Source organism: Capricornis sumatraensis, chromosome 16, assembly GCF_032405125.1.
Source record: "Capricornis sumatraensis isolate serow.1 chromosome 16, serow.2, whole genome shotgun sequence".
NCBI lineage: Eukaryota > Metazoa > Chordata > Mammalia > Artiodactyla > Bovidae > Capricornis > Capricornis sumatraensis.
In genome coordinates this window covers 49,576,742-49,599,106 of record NC_091084.1, presented here as the reverse complement: position 1 = coordinate 49,599,106, position 22,365 = coordinate 49,576,742, and the positions used below count along the sequence as shown (strand labels likewise).

General features: G+C 41.2%; 1 protein-coding gene across 1 annotated transcript; it reads left to right on the top strand.

The window, feature by feature from the left end:
- The first annotated feature begins 5,379 nt into the window (after positions 1-5,379).
- Positions 5,380-22,165, top strand: LOC138093087 (tripartite motif-containing protein 5-like). The gene is made up of 7 exons (XM_068989182.1): positions 5,380-5,507; positions 13,478-13,960; positions 14,532-14,627; positions 15,582-15,812; positions 18,919-18,941; positions 20,263-20,363; positions 20,563-22,165. The coding sequence occupies exons 2-7, from the start codon at positions 13,538-13,540 to the stop codon at positions 20,727-20,729; spliced, it is 1,041 nt and encodes a 346-aa protein (XP_068845283.1). The 5' UTR covers positions 5,380-5,507; positions 13,478-13,537; the 3' UTR covers positions 20,730-22,165.
- Positions 22,166-22,365: the final 200 nt, after the last annotated feature.

The window sequence follows — 22,365 nt, the reverse complement described above, 5'->3', positions numbered from 1 at the left end:
ATTGACTATGCCAAAGCTTTTGAGTGTGTGGATCACAATAAACTGTGGAAAATTCTGAAAGAGATGGGAATACCAGACCACCTGACCTGCCTCTTTAGAAATCTGTATGCAGGTCAGGAAGAAACAGTTAGAACTGGACATGGAACAACAGACTGGTTTCAAATAGGAAAAGGAGCACGTCAAGGCTGTATATTGTCACCCTTCTTATTTAACTCATATGCAGAGTACATAATGAGAAACGCCGGACTAGAAGAAACACAAGCTGGAATCAAGTTTGCCGGGAGAAATATCAATAACCTCAGATATGCAGATAACCCCACCCTTATCGCAGAAAGTGAAGAGGAGGTAAAAAGCCTCTTGATGAAAGTGAAAGAGGAGAGTGAAAACGTTGGCTTAAAGCTCAACATTCAGAAAACGAAGATCATGGCATCCGGTCCCATCACTTCATGGGAAATAGATGGGGAAACAGTGGAAACAGTGTCAGACTTTATTCTTTTGGGCTCCAAAATCACTGCAGATGGTGACTGCAGCAATGAAATTAGAAGACGCTTACTCCTTGGAAGAAAAGTTATGACCAACCTAGATAGCATATTCAAAACCAGGGACATTACTTTGCCAACTAAGGTCCGTCTAGTCAAGGCTATGGTTTTTCCTGTCGTCATATATGGATGTGAGAGTTGGACTGTGAAGAAGGCTGAGCACCGAAGAATTGATGCGTTTGAACTGTGGTGTTGGAGAAGACTCTTGAGAGTCCGTTGGACTGCAAGGAGATTCAACCAGTCCATTCTGAAGGAGATCAACCCTGGGATTTCTTTGGAGCGAATGATGCTGAAGGTGAAACTCCAGTACTTTGGCCACCTCATGCGAAGAGTTGACTCATTAGAAAAGACCCTGATGCTGGGAGGGATTGTGGGCAGTAGGAGAAGGGGACGACCGAGGATGAGATGGCTGGATGGTATCACGGACTCGATGGACATGAGTCTGAGTGAACTCCAGGAGACGGTGATGTACGGGGAGGTCTGGCGTGCTGCGATTCATGGGGTGCCAAAGAGTCGGACACGACTGAGGGACTGAAATGAACTGAACTGACTGATTTTTAAGAAGCATACTGTCTTTCATCCAAATATTAACCTTAGAATTTAAGATTCCACTCACATCATAAGAAGTCAGTACAGCAAGGTTTTGGCCATTAATTATTTTTAAAGCTTCAGGTGCTAATAAAGCTGCTGCCCCAATTACTCTTAGGCAGTGGGGCCACCCACGTGAGATACATCTAATTCTCTGCTTAGATAAGCAATAGGTTGCTGGTGAGGCCCTCGGTATTGTGTCAAAACTCCCAAGGCCAGACCTTTCCTTTCAGTGACAAACAATTTAAATTCTGACCCTGTGGGCAAGTTCAGAGCTGGAGCTTGCAGGAGAGCAGTCTGAAGAACCTTCAAAGCCTTTTGAGTTTCTGGAGACCAAACCAGTTTGTCAGTTTGGGCCTCCTGAGTTTCAGCTGTGAGTTTATATGAAGGCCGGGCAAGTTCCCCATAACCCGGAATCCAAATGTGACAGGAACCTGTGAGTCCCAAAAATCCTCTCAATTGTCTTAAAGTCATAGGTAAGGGATGAGTTAGTATAGGTTTAATTCTCTCAGGGCCTATGGCCCTAGTCCCTTCTGATATAATTAGGCCCAGATATCTAACTGATTGTTGACAAAGCTTAGCCTTTCTCTTGATGCCTTGTAACCGCAGCCTGCCATAAAGTATAAGAAATCTTCTGAGGCTCGCGAACAAGCTTCCTGGGTCTCCGCACAGAGCAAAATATCATCTGCATATTGTAACACCACTGCTTCAGAGCTATTACAGTTTTGTAGATCCCGTGACAAACTTGGTCCAAATAAGAGACCACTATCATGAAATCCCTGGGGCAAAACTGTCCAGGATATCTGAGAAGCTGGCTGCATAGGGTCTTCAAAGGCAAATAGAAATTGACTTTCCTCCGCCAAAGGCACTGAATAGAAGGCATCTTTTAAATCAAGTACTGAGAAATATTTGGCTCGGTCAGGAATTTCAGACAATAGAGTATAAGGATTAGGCACCACCGGGTGTAAAGGAACTACAGCCTCATTGATTGCATGTAAATCTGGAACTAGTCTCCATATACCATTTGATTTTATATACCCAAAATAGGAGTGTTGCAAGGACGGTTACAGGGAATTAACAGTCCCTGTTCCTTTAAATTTTCAATGATGGGTTTTAACCCTTCCTTAATCTCAGGTTTCAGTGGATACTGCTCCTTATGTGGAAATAAGTGCGGGTCTTTGAGCTTGACAACTACAGGAATAGCATTTTGTTGTCGACCCACAGATTTTCCATCAGCTCATGCTCTAGGATTAAACTTTGTTCAACTAAAGGGAGAGAAAGGGAGGGCTCCATATTCATAAAAACAGAGGCATGGACCTTGCTAAGTATATCCCTCCCCAAAAGGGGTGAGGGAGATTCTGGCACAATCAGAAACTCGTGTGAAAATAGCACAGATTCCCAGTTGCAAGATAAAGAATAACTGAAATAATGTCTTTTGGCTTATCCAGATAGTCCCATTAAGGAAGTGGATCGGGAAGAAAGTGGGCCAGGGGCTTCAGTAAGCACAGAGTAAGTTGTCCCAGTATCTAAAAGGAAATCGACGGATTGGCCCCCCACAATTATTAATACCCAGGGTTCCTCAGGTGTAACTAGGACGGGAGCTTGTGTGGGGACCCCTGTGCACCTTCAGTCCTGATTGTCTTGAGAGTCCGACCCCGGAGACCTCAGCCTGAGGGCAGTCTCTCTTCCAGTGTGGTCCTTTGCAGACCGGACATGGATCCAGGGGCGGCTTAGATGCCTGAGGGTAATCCCCCTTGAGGTGCCCCTCTTTTCCACAGTAATAGCACCCCATCCCTTTTCATGTGGGTCCCTCTGGGCATTTTTCTCGGGCTGTTTAAGAGTGTTTTTCATAGCCATTGCGAAGACTTCCGCCTTTTCCTTTGTCTTTCTTTGCCTTTCTTTCTTTTCCTCATATTCCCTACCATAATAGACTGTCTGAGCCAGTTGTAACAGAGTATCTAAAGACTGATTTGGTCCATACACCCGTTTTTGTAGCTTACGGCGGATATCTGGAGCCGACTGAGTGATAAATCTATCTTCTAAGATCCCTTTTCCCTTCTACCTTACAGAACCGGTCTAATTGTAAAACAGTATTATACTTAAAAGACCCTCCAACCGGCCACCGTTCCCCGTCCTCTAATGGATATCGTGGCCATGTGGTATCGCATAGGAAGACCAGGTGTGTCTTCTTTAAGCCCTGGGGATCAAATCTATCCCAGTTTTTCAGGATACAGTTCAAAGGAGTGAGGTTGGAATTGTTAGCACCCATCATCTGTAAGAGAGAAAAAAAGCGACCAGTGCCATTTTTCTACCGGAGGCGTCCCTCCCTGCTCTAGACGGGGGTGTAGACAGACTTTACACCAAAAGCTTTTCCTTCCTGGTCGGACTTAGTCTGTCCTTTACCGACGCAGGCGCCGTCTCGACCCTCACAGTTCTACCACCGAGATGGGGTGGGGATGTTCCAGGGGTAGACCTGATAGCATCTCTACCTGATGTCCAGCTCTTCACCTTTAACCTTGCTTGCCTCTGATGCAACCCGGGCTGCAATCAGTGTAACCTTCCGGAATGCCTCCCAAGCTAAGACCGCTGGAGGAAACATTTGTCACCTGAGCGCATGTGCACGACCCTGCGTATATTCCTGACGACAATGAAGACCAATATGAACATAAAGCTGAGGTGTTCTTTTCAAGCACCACCACACCAGTATGAGAGCCTCTTCTCGTCCACTAAGAGTCAGCGTTACCAAAGGAAAAAAAAAACCATTGCAGTCCCAAACTGAGTAACCTTTAACCTCAGAGATGTTCTTGGGGCTAGAGCTCCCTCTAGATTCTAAACTTACAATTCCTAGCAAGGCCAGGCACTTTCTGACTACCAATCCAAGTTTGGGACCTAAGCCACAGTACACAGTAACAGTATAGATCACAACTCCCTTGAAAGTCTATGATCCGATAGATTAGGTTAGTACTTCTAATTCCCAAGGAGCTATGAAATGGTCAAAGAGACCAAAAAGTTTGACTGAGAAAGGAGAGTTCGGTCCACACGCTTTGCCCATTTCTAGTCGGTTCCCAAAGGATTCACTGGGTGCCTCTTTGCATTGGCAGGTCGGTAGAAACCCCCGACAGGTTTCTGCCATAAGTCATATGAGATCACCGTGAAACCGCAGAGCAAGGCTCCTTACTTGCTTCACGCAGCGCATGACATTCATTCACACAAGCACACCGTAGAGTTAGTAAAGCACAGCAGAAAACGTGTTCGCTAAGAGAACAAAGAGCTAGAGCTCCAAGCATCCTTACCTTGTCCTGAAGAATCCCGGACAAGCCCCCAAGATGAAAGGCTGCTGTTGAATCACGACACCGGGATTCTTGGCCCCCGGAGAAGATTTCAATGCAGGGCCAGAGACGAGGCTTGATCCCTCAGAGCTTTTGTGTAATAAAGTTTTATTAAAGTATAAAGGAGATAGAGAAAGCTTCTGACATAGGTATCAGAAGGGGGCAGAAAGAGTACCCCGCTGCTAGTCTTCAGCTGGATGTTATACAGTCACCAGCAGTCTGTTAATGAAAGAAAGGAATGTCTTCAAACTCAGAATGGCACCAGGCCCCTCACCCATAAGATGCATTTTGGAATAATCTTGGCACCAAATGATTCACCTTGGGCCATAAAATGATTAACTTGAATGTTGAAGAAGGGCAGATCACCATACAAATACTTTCATTTACATAGGTCAGAGGAACAATATCTGAGTATAACGTACTGGTTTAGCAAGAAGGTTCTGAGCCAAAAGGTGGAACCGAGTTGAAGACAGAGTTTGGGGTAAATGCATAGGACATTAGCATAGCTTAAGATAAACATTTCCATAAGAAAAAGGCATTGGTTAACTTCCGGTGAAACCAGGTGTCACTATGGCAACACAGAATTTTAAGAGAAATTTTCTTTTAAATTTGTATAGATAAGGAAAAAATATCCCTAGTTTGTTTCCTCCAGCCGCTTAAGAGAGATAAAAATGTCTGACAGTTGCAGGGTATTTCCTCCCTTTGGAGACCCCTGGCCTTCTTGCCTGTTACCCTCTCAATAGGAATAAAAAGCACTCACTGACTCACCAAGCACAGGCACAAAAGCCTCCTTAATTTCCAGAGGCCCTATCTGGCTGCCTCTTTCTGGCCTTATAGTTTCTCTCGTCCTTTCGTGGCCAGACTCCACCCACTAGAATTTAACTTTCAGTTTCCTTCAAGCCCCTGGTGAGGGGAGTGAATCCTGTCCAAAGAGATGTGTTTACTCTTCTCCAAGGAACGACAATTTCTCCATTCATATCTGAGGATAACTGAGTGGTTTGTGGAGGGCAGAATTTGAAAGATACACAAGAGAAAAACGGAATCTGCTTAGGTGAGTTTTATTTGTTGTTTGCAAGCTGTTCTAAATGGAGGAAAGGTGCAGCTTGCAGGCTTCCTGATTAGACTGCTGACAGAAGATCAGTCTTGGGGAGAGGAAGTGTTAAGAGAAGGGTGGCTTGAAGAAAAGAAAGGCTTTGTTCCTTGGAGGGACTGTTTATTTCTGTAGGCTGAATCTACCCACAGACATTTTGAACTCTGTAAGTACTGTTGTGTGTTGTGTGTTAGTCAGTCAGTCGTGTCCGACTCTCTGTGACCCCATGGACTGTAGCCTTCCAGGCTCTTCTGTCCATGGGATTCTCCAGGCAAGAAGTAGTGTTAAGTACTGTCAGGTAGGTAGAATAGGGAAAAGGAGTCCAAAATGGCGCTGGCTAAAAGACAAGGAAGGGAAAAGCCCGCGAATACAGAACAAAAGAAGGTCCAAGGACCGGAGTGAGGAACTCAGGTGAAACAAACAACACTCCTGGCTGGTCCAATTTACAGAGAACAGGCCCAGGGAGAGAGAAACATGTAAATCGAGTAGCCAAAGCCTGCTAGCTCTCTCTCTCTCTCCCGTGCGATGGGGTGGTCTTCTCCTCCTGTCTTTGGATCCACGTGGCGTCAGGCCTCGAAGATGGATTTTCCTGCTGTCTTCTAAATAAAATAGAGCTGTAACACTGATTTGTCTAACACCTATAACATGGTCCATTCGAGACCTGAGAGCTATAACATGGTCTATCCAAGACCTGAGACCTGTGACAAGCGGGGGGGGGCTTCAATGTCCGTCACTCCAAATCTCTGTTGTGATGAGACAAAGAACCGAGGAGCATACACTCGTGTGACAGAACGAATCGAACATACTGAGAACAGCCAGAATCTTTGGTCTTGAGTTAAAAAGTCCCCTTCCTCAATAACAGGTCAAAGGCTGAAGGATCTTCCAGTCCTGATATTTTCATTTCTATCAGTGTAGAAATGCAGTATTTCTGCATGGCCATATAGATCATTTCTCATTCCCTAGGTTTCCTGTGCTCAGAAATCAGATGCTGTGACATCTGGCGGGTTCTGCAGCCTCTCATTAATTCTCTGGTCCAGACAAGGGGAAATGCTGCGCTTCTTTACATTCCCTAACCGTTCATGACTCTCCTTCAGTGGGATGTGCCACCCAGAAGCCGCTCAGCTGAGAGATTGGGGCAAGGAGAGCACTTGGGAAAAACTTCCAGAAGTGCCACCTGGAAACATCAATTTCTAGTAACAGTGACATCTAACATTTTTTTTTAAACTTTATTTTACTTTACAATACTGTATTGGTTTTGCCATACATCAACATGAATCCGCCTCCAGTGTACACGTGTTCCCAGCCCTGAACACCCCTCCCACCTCCCTCCCCATACCATCTCTCTGGGTCATCTAACTTTAAGTTTTAAAGACTTGTTACTTGATTGTTACTAAGGATAGCAAAAGATGTTAGAGAAGTATTCTTATACCACGTCATGAGACTTATGAGGGAAGTTAAGTTAGAGGAACCACGTGTTTATCTACCTTCCTCTTTCTTATAAGGGTACAGCTGTACCCACTCTACTCGAGGCACAGAAACAGAAGTCAAATCTTTTTTCTCACCATGACCTCTTCTCTGTTGACCAAATCTTCTTTGGACGTTATCACTCCTCCTACACATTCCTTGTCACCCTCTCAGCCACAGAAGATGGTAGAAACAGCTTCTGAATTCGCAGTGAACCTGTCATGGTAATTACTACCTGATTTTCAAATAGATTTGTTACTTTACTGCTTCAGGTTTTATTTTGCAAGTGTTGTCAGTAGTTTACACTATATAATAGTAGAAAACTGCCTGGCACATAAAACAAAGCACAATTTCACTTTCCAATTTGATTCTCAAAAATGATGGTTTCTCATGCAACATCAGGAACTTGTGGCTCTCTCCCATTAAGAGAAACAGCTTTGCTGCAGTCACAGAAGAAAGTTCTGCTTATAAATTTTCTGTTTGGACTTTTACATAATTATTGTAGTTTTATGTCCTTTTTTGTTGATCTGTAGTTGGTACCTCTGAGATACTGTGAGTTTGTATTCTCCTGAGCCCAAATGTCAGATGACCAACCTGCAAGGTGCAATCACCTGAAGTTTTTATCAGGCAGAGGTGACTCATGTTCCCACATCTGTCTTCCTGCTTATCGGGGAGACATTGGGTCTCTGTTTAGGTAGTGGTGGGGTATCATACTTCATATGTGAGCACTAGTTTCTTCTGTGTCTGTGGTGATCACTGCTTTGACGTTAGCTCTTATCTCTGCAGAGAAAGTAAATCTGCCTCCCCATGTCTGAATGCATGTTCTGATCCTCCCTTCTCGATAGGTTTCTGATGCAGCTAAGCATTGGTTGGATCTTGAATGCACTGAGATATAACTGGAGGCCCCTCACCAGATTTGAATAATAGTTTTAGTCATAGATTTGAATCATGTTGACCTCTGATTTTATTCATCAGAGAGTGATCTGGGGTACTTGATCTTTGCAGCCAGGGGCAAAGTGCATATTTTCAGTATCTGTAACATTAGCTGGATTATATTTCTGGTTCACTTTCAGCCTCATCTTTATATATATATATCTATATATATATATATATATAATATATATATATATATAAAATCAGTGGAGGCTGATTATTTTACAATTTTTTGGTGTATTTTGCCATACATCAATATAAATCAGCCACGGATGCACATGTGTTCCCCCCTTTCGAACCCCACTCCCACCAGCCTCCCCACCCCATCCAGAGGGATGTCTGTCTTATGTATAGAGTCGTTACTGTCTTTCTAAATTCTATATACATGTCTTAATATACTGTATCGGTGTTTCTCTTTCAGACTTACTTTACTCTGTAGATTAGGCTCCAGTTTCCTCCACCTCATTAGAACCGACTGAAATGCATTGTTTTTTATACCTGAGTAATATTCCATTTTGTAATTGTATCACAACTTCCTTTTCCATTCATCTGCCAATGGACTTCTAGGTTGCTTCCATGTCCTAGCTATAGTAAACAGTGCTGCAATGAAATCTGGGCTACATTTGTTTCTTTCAATTCTGGTTTCTCTGATGTGTATGCCCAGCAGTGGGATTGCTGGGTCGTATGGCAGTTCTATTTCCAGTTTTTTAAGGAATCTCCACACTGTTATCCATAGTGGTTATACAAGTTTGCATTGCCACCAACCATGTAAGAGGGTTCCCTTTTCTCCACACCCTCTCCAGCATTTATAGTTTGTAGACTTTTTGATTCAGCCTCATCTTTATCAGGATCTGTCATGTAGGATGAACATGGCACAGCTGGAGAGTTTCAGTAACTCTCAACTTAACTCTGTGCTGGCTGTATAGCTTTCATCCCCTTGTTCAGAGTGACCAGACACTCATTAGCTGTCTCACACTGGAGATCTTTCCTTTGTCATCAAACTTTAGCAACCATTTAGACAGGAATATCATTTGAGAGCTTCCCTTTCTTGTTTGTTGCTTCATAGTCCCCTGTGCCTGGAACCTCTGATAGACCCTCTGAGTTTAGACTATGTCCACAGGGCCATAGTGAGTCAGGCTGAGGAATGAGCATCACTGGGTTACCACTCTGCGACACCCCCACCAACTGACCACAAGCAGTGGTTTCTAATCTCAATCACCAATCCTACCCATACAACCTCATGAGATATAAACTGCCAGGTGGGCTAAGCTTAGCTGGGAGTTACAGGAGACATAGCTTTGGGCATAGCTGCTTTCGTTGAGCTCTTAGAGATGTTCCTTACAGGAGGGACATTATCCCTGTCATCTCAGCTTTGTAAGGAACCATACTAGATGAATGTATGTGAACCAACCACAGGTGAGATAAGTTTAGTTCTGTAAAGATCGGAACTCTTTGTAAATGACCATGAGCACAACTTCTAGGGACCTAGAACAGACATATTTGACAGAAGACTCACAATTCCCTTGTGAAAAATGAGATGTATCTTCACCAATCATCATTTAAATTCCATGCAAAGTCTTTCTAGCCCAAATGCATTTCATACATTAGGCTAGTCTTGCTGTCAACAATGTGGTCATGAAAGGCTGCTGACTTTCCACTGTTCTAATCTAATAGGTTTGCCAGAAACACAAAGCACATGCAACAAAAACAGCAACAATAACAACAAAAAAAAACCTTAGAAAAAAAAGGGCAATATGATCTTTACAGGAGGAAAATATCCAGGACTGATATTAATGCTTTTTCCCACATATCTAATTCAACTCCCAGTTCTGTCCTTTTACTTCCTCTCATCTCTCACTCTCACTTGCTGCCCAGAATTTCCTTCATCATCTTGTCCCTCAAGCTATCACCATCTCTCCCCTGAGCAGCTGTGCCTGCATCTGACCTGATCTTCCCAATTCCACACTGGGTCCATTCAACATCTCACACCCCAAGGCACAGCTTGTCATGCCCTTGCTCTTCTCTGATGGGAAATCATTGATAGCTTCTCCTGACTCTCAGAAATGGGTCCCCAAATGTTACATAATTTGGGAAGTGTGATATTTAATGTCACTGCAGCTTCTTGTAATACAAGAGTAGCAGTCTCTGTATACAGCCACGTTCAATTCAGTTCAGTTCAGTCGCTCAGTCGTGTCCGACTCTGCGATCCCATGAATCTCAGCACGCCACGCCTCCCTGTCCATCACCATCTCCCGGAGTTCACTCGGACTCACGTCCACCTGGTCAGTGATGCCATCCAGCCATCTCATCCTCGGTCGCCCCATTCTCCTTCTGCCCCCAATCCCTCCCAGCATCAGAGTCTTTTCCAATGAGAAATTCTTCACATGAGATGGCCAAAGTACTGGAGTTTCAGCATTAGCATCATTCCTTCCAAAGAAATCCCAGGTTTGATCTCCTTCAGAATGGACTGGTTGGATCTCCTTGCAGTCCAAGGGACTCTCAAGAGTCTTCTCCAACACCACAGTTCAAAAGCATCAGTTCTTCGGCGCTCAGCCTTCTTCACAGTCCAACTCTCACATCCATACATGATTACTGGAAAAACCATAGCCTTGACTAGTTGTACCTTAGTCGGCAAAGTAACGTCTCTGCTTTTGAATATGCTATCTAGATTGGTCATAACTTTTCTTCCAAGGACTAAGCGTCTTTTAATTTCATGGCTGCAGTCACCATCTGCAGTGATTTTGGAGCCCAAAAGAATAAATTCTGACACTGTTTCCACTGTTTCTCATCTATTCCCATGAAGTGATGGGACTGGATGCAGTGATCTTCGTTCTCTGAATGTTGAGCTTTAAGCCAACTTTTTCACTCTTCCCTTTTACTTTCATCAAGGGGCTCTTTAGTTCCTCCTTACTTTCTGCCATAAGAGTGGTGTCATCTGCAGATCTGAGGTCATTGATATTTCTCCCAGCAATCTTGATTCCAGCTTGTGTTTCTTCCAGTCCAGAGTTTCTCATGATGTACTCTGCATATAAGTTAAATAAGCATGCTGACAATATACAGCCTTGACGTACTCCTTTTCCTATTTGGAACCAGTCTGTTGTTCCATGTCCAGTTCTAACTGTTGCTTCCTGGCCTGAGTACAGGTTTCTCAAGAGGCAGGTCAGGTGGTCTGGTGTTCCCATCTCTTTCAGAATTTTCCACAGTTTATTGTGATCCATGCACTCAAAAGCTGTGGCATAGTCAATAAAGCAGAAATAGATGTTTTTCTGGAAGTCTCTCACTTTTTCCATGATCCAGCGGATGTTGACATTTTGATCTCTGGTACCTCTGCCTTTTCTAAAACCAGCTTAAAGATCAGGAAGTTCACTGTTCATGTATTGCTGAAGCCTGGCTTGGAGAATTTTGAGCATTACTTTGCTAGCATGCGAGATGAGTACAATTGTGCAGTAGTTTGAGCATTCTTTGGCATTGCCTTTCTTTGGGATTGGAAAGAAAACTGACCTTTTCCAGTCCTGTGGCCACTGCTGAGTTTTCCAAACTTGCTGGCATATTGAGTGCAGCATTTTCACAGCATCATCTTTCAGGATTTCAAATAGCTCTACTGGAATTCCATCATGTCTTCTAGCTTTGTTCATAGTGATGCTTTCTAAGGCCCACTGACTTCACATTCCAGGATGTCTGGCTCTAGATGAGTAATCACACCATCGTGATTATCTGGGTCGTGAAGATCCTTTTTGTACACTTCTTCTGTGTATTCTTGCCATCTCTTCTTAATATCTTCTGCTTCTGTTAGGTCCATACCATTTCTGTTCTTTATCGAGCTCGTCTTTGCATGTAATGTTCCCTTGGTATCTCTAATTTTCTTGAAGAGATCACTAGTCTTTCCCATAGAACTCATACAAGAGGATATATCTTGCAGAAACAGATCATTTCCTTCACCTAATACACACTTTTTCTCTTTCTCTTTTAATGTCTCCTTCATCTTCTTCAGTTTTCAGTTCAATCGCTAAGTTTTTAAGTTGGAAGTTTTGGATAATTCCATGTTTCCCCCCAGTCTTTGATTTCTGAACAACACATATGTCTGTCTAGTAATATTTTCTCTATCTCTTTATATAAATATATATATACACACAAGAGTTAGTTGCTCAGTTGTGTCTGACTCTTTGCATCCCCTGAACTGTAACCTGCCTAGCTTCTCTGACCATGGAATTCTTCAGGCAAGAATACTGGAGTGGGCTGCCATTCTCTTCTCCAGCGGATCTTCCCAACCCAAGGATCGAAACTGGGTCTACTACATTGATCATAGATTCTTAACTATCTGAGACACTAGGGAAGCCTGGGATATGTATATATAACTGAATATTAATCTGCTGTCACTTTCCAAGTGAATAGTAAGCCCATTCTTGTAGATTAAATCCTTTTTCCATTTTCTATGTATGGACATTAGTCCAGTTGACAATACACAATGTTTTGTCAACGATAATTAGTTGAATGATCTTGCCTAATATTTTGAGAATATTTTTCTCAAAGCAACATTAATTTCTTCTGTGTTTCTATTTTTTTGTGTATCTGACTCATGTGATCCGATGAATCTATTTGCACCATCTCACTCCTCACCATCCTCATACTTTCATGTTATTAATCTCCTATCAATGTCCTTGGTTGGCACATTTCTGGACCAAAATGAAATCAATATTTACACACTTGAGACTCCCCAAGACCTCTTCGCTGGTCTAGGTCTCCTTACTTCTACACCCTCAGTGCCTTGGTTTAATTGGGTCCATGAAGTCACCTGTTTGTCTTTGACTAACTCAATGGGTTAGGAGAACTCTCAAGGAGGACCCTGAATTCCCATTCTGTGTATTAATGATATATGATTTCTGTAGGTCACTATCTTTATTTTCACATCTGAAAAGGAATTTTTTTTACTGTCTACACAAGCCTATTGTCATATATTATGGCATGATAATAAGGGAAATCATTGTAAGTATTCAACAGATGGTAATAAGAGTTACAGTGTAATCAGTCATCAGAAGGGTCTATGTGATAAAAGAACATGTAAAGAGAGAGTGACCTGAAGTATGAGAGAGTCATACTCCAGTCAGAATGGCCATCATTTTAAAGGCTACCATAGTAAATGCTGGAGAGGGTGTAGAGGAAAAGGAATCCTTCTAGACTCTTGGTGGGAATGTAAATTTTTGCAGCCACTATGAAAAAAATTATGGAGGTTTTATAAAACAAATAAAATAGAGTTACTGTATAATCCTATAATCCCACTCCTAGACATATCAATGCGTAGATAAGGAGAGATGAAATTTGTCATGTGACATTTGCTGGAAACAAAATGTTTAGAATTATTATAAAAAGAATCATTTTACCAGGTCAAGAAGCTCCTTTTTTTTATTTCTTATCCATTTATTTTATTTTTTCTCCTTCCATATTTGTTCTTGGGTCACCCTTGATTTCTGGATAACTAGTGTCATTTTGCTTCTACTTGTCTTACTCTACACTTGTCACCTTTCCAATCATTCAAGGATCTGTGAACGAGAGAACTGTCAGAAATCTAGACAGTGAGGAGCAGGTGAGCCACTGCCATGGCTTCAGGAATCCTGATGAACATACAAGAGGAAGTGACCTGCCCCATTTGCCTGGAGCTTCTGACGGAACCCCTGAGCCTTGACTGTGGCCACACCTTCTGTCAAGCCTGTATCACTGCAAACAACGAGGAATCCATAGTTGGCCAAGAGGGGAAGAAAAGCTGCCCTGTCTGCAGAGTTAGTTTTGAGCCTGGGAACCTGCGGCCTAACAGGCATGTGGCCAATATAGTGCAGAGGCTCCGAGAGGTTAAGGTGAGCCCAGAGGTGGAGCAAGAGAGAAATCTCTGTGCTCACCATGGAGAGAAGCTCCACCTCTTCTGTGAGCAAGATGGGAAGATCATTTGTTGGCTTTGCGAGCGATCTCAGGAGCACCGAGGTCACAACACCTTCCTCATGGAGGAGATTGCACCACAGTACCAGGTAAGAGACCAGAATACAGAAAAAAACAGAGCAGGAAATGGTACTCGAGGGAAATCTCTAGTTTGCATTGGGCTTTAATTACCTGGCTACCAGGGACTTGAGGCCTGTGATCTCTTTTCTTCGTATGCCTACCTTCTGACATGTGAGGAAAATTTCTGTACATTCCACCCAAGTATAAGCAAACAAATGGACTCTTAGGCAGAAGTAGACATTCATGGACCTTGTGCTAGTGCATGGACATCTGGGACCGAGAGAAGCTCTCATTACTCTTTTGAACATGATCGGTAACTAGGACGCTGGGTGAAATGAGGTGCAAGTTTTTCTTCTTTACAGAATCAAGTATCTTCCATAACAAAGAGATCCAGTCTTCTCTTGGTGAGGGGGCAGTGACTCCTATATCTTGAGTCTCAAAGAACACATTCAACATCAAGGTCTTCTTCCAAGTCACAGATTCTAGTCACTTTCACATTTTCTGTAAAGTCTATTCTCTTTGAAAATCAGCCTTATTTTTCCACTATAGTGATGCTGAGAAAGCCCCTATCTTGACAATGGTGTGATTCTTTTCTCACAGAAAATGCTCCAATCATGTCTGCAGAGGCTGAAGGGGAAAAAACAGGAAGCTGAGGAGTTGGAAATTAAAGTCAGAGAAGAGATGTCTACTTGGAAGGTATGAGGAGATGCTTCGTGAGGAAGTTAGACAGGTATCCATGCAGGACCTTGGGCTGGTCACAAGGAGCTGCCTTTTCCTTTGTACCATGACAGTTCAGTCATTTGGCTCATCCTTTCTTCAGCCTTCCCGTAATGGGTGGGGTATTAAAAAGTGACGATATCACAAATAAACACAAATACTGGAGGGGGAGTTTCTATAGAGAGGGTCTCTCTGATGAGGATGGCTAGGGAAGTTTATATTCCATTCTTAGCATGTTTATTAGTCTCCTCAGGGAGATATCTGACAATGGCTCCTGGTTCTGTCCTCAGTGTTCTACTTTTGGGGAGAGGGCGGTGGGAGGGGGTCAGGAGTAATGGAGGGAGGCATGAGCGTCCTGGACAGATGTGTGAAGGCTGCCCACACCCAGAGATCCCATTTGGCTCTGAGTTGTCCTCAACAGTGCAGAATTGGGACCATTATTTTGAAATATGGTGTAGAGGAAAGTATATTAAAAAAGTCAGCTACCCCAGGTATTGCTTTCTTCTTTCTATTTTACTTCCTCACGGGCTTCCCTGATAGTTCAACTGGTGGAGAATCTGCCTGCAATGCAGGAGACCCCGTTTCAATTCCAGGTTGGGAAGGTCCCCTGGAGAAGGGACAGGCTACCCACTCCAGTATTCCTGGGTTTCCCTTATAGCTCAGCTGGTAAAGAATCCACCTGCAATGCGGGAGACCTGGGTTCAATCCCTAGGTTGGGAAGATCCCCTGGAGAAGGGAAAGGCTATCAATTCCAGTATTCTGGCCTAGAGAATTCCACGGACTATACAGTCCATGGGGTTGCAAAGAGTCAGTCATGACTGAGAGACTTTCACTCCTTGTGGGAACTTCCCAAACAGAATAGTTATTGTTCTGGCTCCCAGTCCCAGGCCACTGGTCCAAGTACCTCTCTCTGTCTTTTTCTCATTCCCTAAGTCTCAAATAGAAACTGAGATAGCAAGTGTCCAGGGAGAGTTTACAAAACTAAGAGAAATCCTGGACAGTGAGGAGGCGAAGGAACTGAGAAAACTGAAGGATGAGTTGGGAGTTATTCTCAAAGAGCTGGAAGAATCTGAGAATGATCTGGTCCAAGAGAAGCTGTTGGTGAGCAGTCACATCTCAGATGTGGAGCGCCGTTTGCAGGGATCAACAATGGAGCTGCTGCAGGTAAGACTGCAAAGGAACCCCAGCCTCTGAGGCAGGAGAGAAATATGTTCCTGTGATACTTCTGATGCCCTTGTGGAGGCTGCTTTGACTCTGCAATATACCTTCTCTGCATCTATTTCAGAGGTTGTAAGGATACCTGAATAATTCAATGTAGGAAAAACAAGGGAAAGCTCTATTTTTATTGTCGTCAAGCTCATTGCAAACACTTCACTGTCTAGAGAAGATTTATTGTATTCAGTGATTTTCCATAAGCCCTTGTTTTCTGTGATACAGTGCTAAATATTTATCAAGTACCTTTTCATGATTCAGATTATCACAGTCAAATTCACTTCACATTCCAAGAAGTTTTTTTTTTTCCCTCAATGTGCTGAGATTCTCTACCTTTTTTCTGTTTTTGAAGACAGTTTATGAAGAACTGTTATTTATCTTTAAATACGCAATATAATTTACCAGCATCGCCATTTCACTCTGGGTTTTTCTTATTGGAAAAGTTTAAAATATACATATTTTTTTCTTTCTTTTTTACTTGTATTAAGATTATATAGATTTTTGCAACCTGTTAGTCCTTTATTCTATATTTTTGTAGGAACTTGTCTATCCTAAGTTGTCTGGTTTGTAAACATAAAGTTAGTTATAACAATTGCTTATTGTACCTTTAATGTCTATAATACTCAGAGCAAATCCCTTTTTGTATTCCAGATTTGCTCTTTCATTTTTTCCACACTCCTTTTAGTTATTTTTTTCAATTATGTTCATTTTTTTCAAAACCATTGTTTCATTGATTTTGTGTATTTTGTAAATTTTCTTATGCATTTATTTCTGCTCTCAGCTTTGTTTTCTTCATGTGTTTGTACACTTTTGCGTGTGCATGTGTGATATGTGCGTGTGTGTGTGCACTGTTTTTTAATAACGTTTCTTTCCTAGTAGATCGCTGATTTGAGAGCATTTTAATAAGATATGCAAGAGTGTTAGTTTCTTTCCATTCATTTTGATTTAGTGTTTGTTTTTATTCAGATAAACTTATTTTCCTATTTCCTATGCAATTTCTTTTTGTTAAAACGTAGATATATGAAGATGTGTTGTTCATTAGTAATACTTGGTGATTTTTGAATGTTACTTCTGCTGTAGATTTCATATTTAATTCAATTGTAATCAGAATATATATTTTATTCCTTTAAACTTTTAAATTCACTGATAATTCTTTATGGCCTCAGATATTGTATGTCGAGAAAAATGTACATATGAAAAGATTATATATTCTCCATTCATTCGGTGAAATGGTATATAGATGTCAGGTCAAGTTGATAGATTGTATTCTCCATGTCTTCTATAATTGAGTGGTTTCCATGTAAACTGCTCTCTCATTATTGAGAGTGAGTTAAAATCTGCAACTGCTATTGTTAAATTCTGCATTTTTCCTTTTAATTTTGCTTGGTGAGTTTTAAAGCTCTATTGTTAGGTGTATGCACATATATAATTGGTTTATCTTTTTGATGTACTAAACCTCTTATCATTATAAAATTATCCTCTCATTCGTTCATAATTTGTATTGTTTTAAAGTCAATTTTTTTCTAATAAGAATATAAAAACTTAAAATCATTAGAGCTTGCATGATCTATAGTTTTTCTCTTTTTACTTTTTCCTATTTGTATCTTTAAATCTAAAATACATCTCTTTTTTTTTTTTTTAATACATGTCTTATAAATGACAATCACTAATTCTTCCTTCTTATCCCATCCAACAATCTCTAACTTTTTAATTGGGGTATTAAGATGATAGCTTTAATACAGATACTGATATAGCTGTATTTAAACTTCACTACTTGCTTTCTATTTGGCTACTGTAGTTTCCATTCTTCTCTTTCTTCCTAACTAGCTTCTTTTGTGTTAAACAAATATTCCTGGTATAAAATTTGAAGCTTTCCTATTTTCTAACTGTATTTGAAAAAAAATTTTCCCCCCTGTGGTTGCTCTAGTGATTACAGTGTTTCCTATCCTACCATGATCTACTTCACACTAAAAGTAACTTATTTTCAATAAATACGGAACCTTCCTGTAACATTCCTTCATTTCTTTCCAGCAACATCACAATGACGATTTTACTATGGACACCTGATTCTATGTAAACCAATCACTGCAGGCTTCTGAACTTTTGGTTACACTGGAAGGGAAAGTTCTCTTGACATGAAGGAAATAAAGCTTCATGAAAAAGAGATCAGATAAAATGGTGCATATCTATTCTAACTAATAAACTAATAATATATGTGATGATTAAGAAGATTACATGGCTAAAAGCTGTTAAGCCATGGACTAAACAGATTCAGTATAGACTACTGTGCAGACAAAGGCTCTAGTTTTTGGACGGTGACTGAATGCATACTGGCAACATTATACAAATGGGGTACAAGAGAGGAGGCAATCTGGTTGATGAATAGTAAGTTACATATTAGACATCCTAAGTTACTGATTCTTGTGGCTTATGTTTAACCGAATATATTAACAAGCATTTAAGAGACAAAGCTGAGTAAAACTAAGGCATTAGAAATCAACTGTACTTGTGTGTATGCTGGATTTAAGAGAGTGTAGATCACTTATAGTGTATCAAATGAGATGAGAGAGATGAAAAAACCACCTACAATCATACATTTGTTTGCTTGTACTCTCAGCAAGTGCAGTATACATAGCTTGAGGAATATTAGGATTATGAATTCATGTTTGATTCTCCAAAGCCTGGTTTAATGCTTGGCAAATAATGATACATCACTGTGCACTTTTGTTGAATAAATGGAAGAACTCTGTATTATTCAAATCATCTCATGGGTCACCAAACTTACAAGCTTTTCGTTTTTCCCATAAATATGTCTCATCTCCAGATACTGGAAGTCTCCCTCACGCTTCTACAAGAGTCAAAGCCTTTTACCTTTTGGGAAACCTGACAACATCGCATGTGTCTTCTGAAATGACTGGCTTCACTCTTGTCTCTACTTTTTGGCTCTCACATGAGACCATTTTTATTCCCACGATCGATGGCTGATGGGGATGTGAATAAGCTTGGGAAGTGGGGAGACTTATTACTTTTTGACTCATGTTTTCTCTTTTCTCACTAGGATGTGAATGTTATCCTGAAAAGGTATGTGTTTGAAACCAGAGATAGTCCATTGATGCTGTGAAAATAAAATAAATCCCTTACAGTTATCTGATAGACAATGCTCAAGGCAGAAAAATGGAGGATAGTCTTATTTTAAATTTCTGTTCATACATCAGAGCTAGATTGTTTTATAAACATTGATAATGGACTGGATTCTATATTAAAGAATGCTGATTGTGGGAATTTGCAGAGTTTGGGTCAGTACCAGTATTAAGAACAAGGCATTACAGTATCAGATTCCGACGACTTCATAAATTTAATTCACACTGTGTGTCAATATGCAGCTCAGGTTCCCATATTTAATAGGTGCTTGACTTGTCATGTGAAGGTTGAGTCTTCTTTTCCCACCAAACACCTAGAATTGGAGACAACTCCTTCATATTTTAATTTCTGCTCCCAGAAGAGACAAAGTCCTTGTATGTTTTTCAGCTTAGGTTTCCAAAAACAAATTTGAATCTCAAGGGATAGTTTGGCCCTGGAGCAAACTATTGATCAATCTTGGTCACATACTTTAGAATCCAGAACAGGAAGGTAACATCATTGTGTCTGAATTTGCACCTACATGGCAGCATCAAGATCTTTGCAAACACATGAAAGTCAGACTACTTTGTTTATTATTCATAACGTCTTTTTCTCCAAGGGTTTGTAATTATTTCTAGTGATTATGAAATCTCAGGGTATTCTGAGAGCCTCTCTATTGGACAGCAGTCTTTGAAGATCTTGGGGCTCTAGAGACTGTTCTCATACCTGGTATGTCTCAAATACCCAGGAGCCAGATTCGGCAACCTCACTTTCTGACTCCTTCCTAGAAACACATATCTGTGCAGGGAATGTTCCACAAATTATTGTTTTTATTTTTTATTTTTTTCCCCATTTTATTTTTTTTCTTTCTTTATTTTTTTAAATTTTAAAATCTTTAATTCTTACATGTGTTCCCAAACATGAACCCCCATCCCACCAAATTATTGTTTTTAGATACCAAAGTTTTGTTTTATTGAATCCATGCTTCATATAATTTCATATGATCCCTAGGAGGTGGAGTGTGGTGCGTTAATGATTTCATTATAGAAGGAAGAAAACTCCCCTTCTGACATTTTAAGACCATCCAGGTCACTCAGAGGGTAGCTGGGAAGGTAGCCATGAACACGTTCTTTCTTGCTTCAAGATGAGTCATCCACTCTCTTCTTTCCCAAGGTCTCCAGGAAAGACAATTCAGGCCCATAAACAGGGTGAACATATAGCAAGCCAGTGGGTTAGAGGCTGAAAAAATCACATTTGTGAGCATCAAATTTGTCTTCCCTAGGAGTGAAACCGTGGCTCTGAAGAAGCCAAAATCTTTCCGCAAGGAACAGAGGAGAGTGTTTCGAGCTCCTGATCTGAGAGAGATACTGTGTGTGTTTAATGGTGAGGAATGCTACCCAAATGGGTCTAGGAGGGCTTCTCTGATGGAGGGAAAATGGGTAGGAGGCACTTTAAGCCATGTTTTCCCTCCCAACACATGCAAACATATTACTTTTCCAGTCAGGTCATTCTAAAGATCCCTTTCAAAATGTCGCAAGAAAACTACATCATTACCCTAACCCAAGCCTATATTTTTCAACAGATCAGGTGACCCCGAATTCTCCCAAGAGTGCAAATGTCATTTCTCCGGATCAGAGACAAGTAAGATATGCATCCAGTTGCCAACCCTATGTTGCATCCCGCCGCCAACTCTCTGATGCATCCAGTCTCCAACGCTTTGGTGCATGGGGATCCTTTTCAGGATTTTGATGTCCTGGGCTCCCCAGTTATCACATCAGAGAGACATTACTAAGAGGTAGACGTGTCACAGAAAAGTGCCTGGATCATGCAGATGCTGCTGCTGCTAAGTCATTTCAGTCGTGTCTGACTCTGTGCGACCCCACAGACGGCAGCCTACCAGGCTCCCTTGTCCCTGGGATTCTCCAGGCAAGAACACTGCCTGGAGTGGGTTGCCATTTCCTTCTCCAATGTGTGAAAGTGAAAAGTGAATGTGAAGTCGTTCAGTTGTGTCCCACCCTCAGCGATCCCATGGACTGCAGCTTTCCAGGCTCATCTGTCCATGGGGTTTTCCAGGCAAGGGTACTGGAGTGGGTTGCCATTGCCTTCTCCAGGATCCTGCAGATATGTGGTGAAAAATGTGAAGATATCATGAAGTTACCATTAGAACTTGGAAATTGTGAGAATGGAAATTTTCAAAATGTTTAATCAAGATATGAACCTAAAAATGGAAATTGTGGAAATTGGCAAAAGATTTCTTCAAGGTATCAACCTAAAAATGGCTATTGGGTCATAGGGTTAAAACATGATTCTGTATATAATGCCTTTGAGTCCTCCTTCTCAACTCCTGGGATTTTAACCCTCTCCCTGAGTGTTTCTCCTCATTGTGTTGGGGTTTTCCTAGACTACGAGGCTCGCACTGTCTTATTTCTCAATGTCACCAACCATGGGTTTCCCATTTATAAATTCTCTTCATGATCCTTTCCTCAGAAAATAGTTCCATATTTCAATCCTATGCACTGTGGCCCCATGACTGTGTGCTCACCAAGCTGTTGAGTTTTCTTACACTCACACCCACTCCTCTATAGTGCCCCTTACTATAGGTGCATCTAACACACCTGTGCTTATCTGCAACATTCCTACCGGTTTTCCTTGCTGCCTCTTTGTTTTCCATTTGAACATCCTTCATTCATTAGAAGGGTGAACAGTTTCCCTTGTGTCATATTTTCCCAGATATCATACGTGTTAGAAAATCTTAATTAATTTTCCATATTCCATGGTAAAATGATGGATGCCCCATAAAGAAAGAGCAGTATTGATGTAACACCTTTGCCAAATTTTACAATCTTATTTACTCTGCCACTGACTGAGAAAATGAAAGAAAGCTTTTCAACAATGTTTGAATATTAAACCTAGTATAGGAGTCCTTCACGAAAGAGTGAGTGCTGAGCTGTGTCTCAGTTTATCCATGATGCCCATATTCATTAAGAAACTGAGGAAAAAGTATCATAAATAATATGTACTAAGAATGAAAGTTTTGTGTTCAGAGTGTCTAAGTTCAAGCCCTGTCTCTTCATTTAGAAGTGTAAACTCAAATAGCATATTTAACTGATATGTTTATTTTCTTAAAATAACCTTTTTATAAAATTGTACCAAACACAAGATCTTTGTAAAAAAATAAATTCAACTAAGTGTAAAGCATATAACTGTCTCAATAATAAATATTTTATCTATTAATTATTAAACGATATAACCTACACCAATGTCTCATTAAACAGATTTGTTCCTTCAGGAATACTATGGTTCTTTTCACTGAAGTCTCATTTTTCAGATCCTAGATTCCTTTTTGCTCCATCAAGACTACTCTAGCTCTTCCTACCTTAGAAAA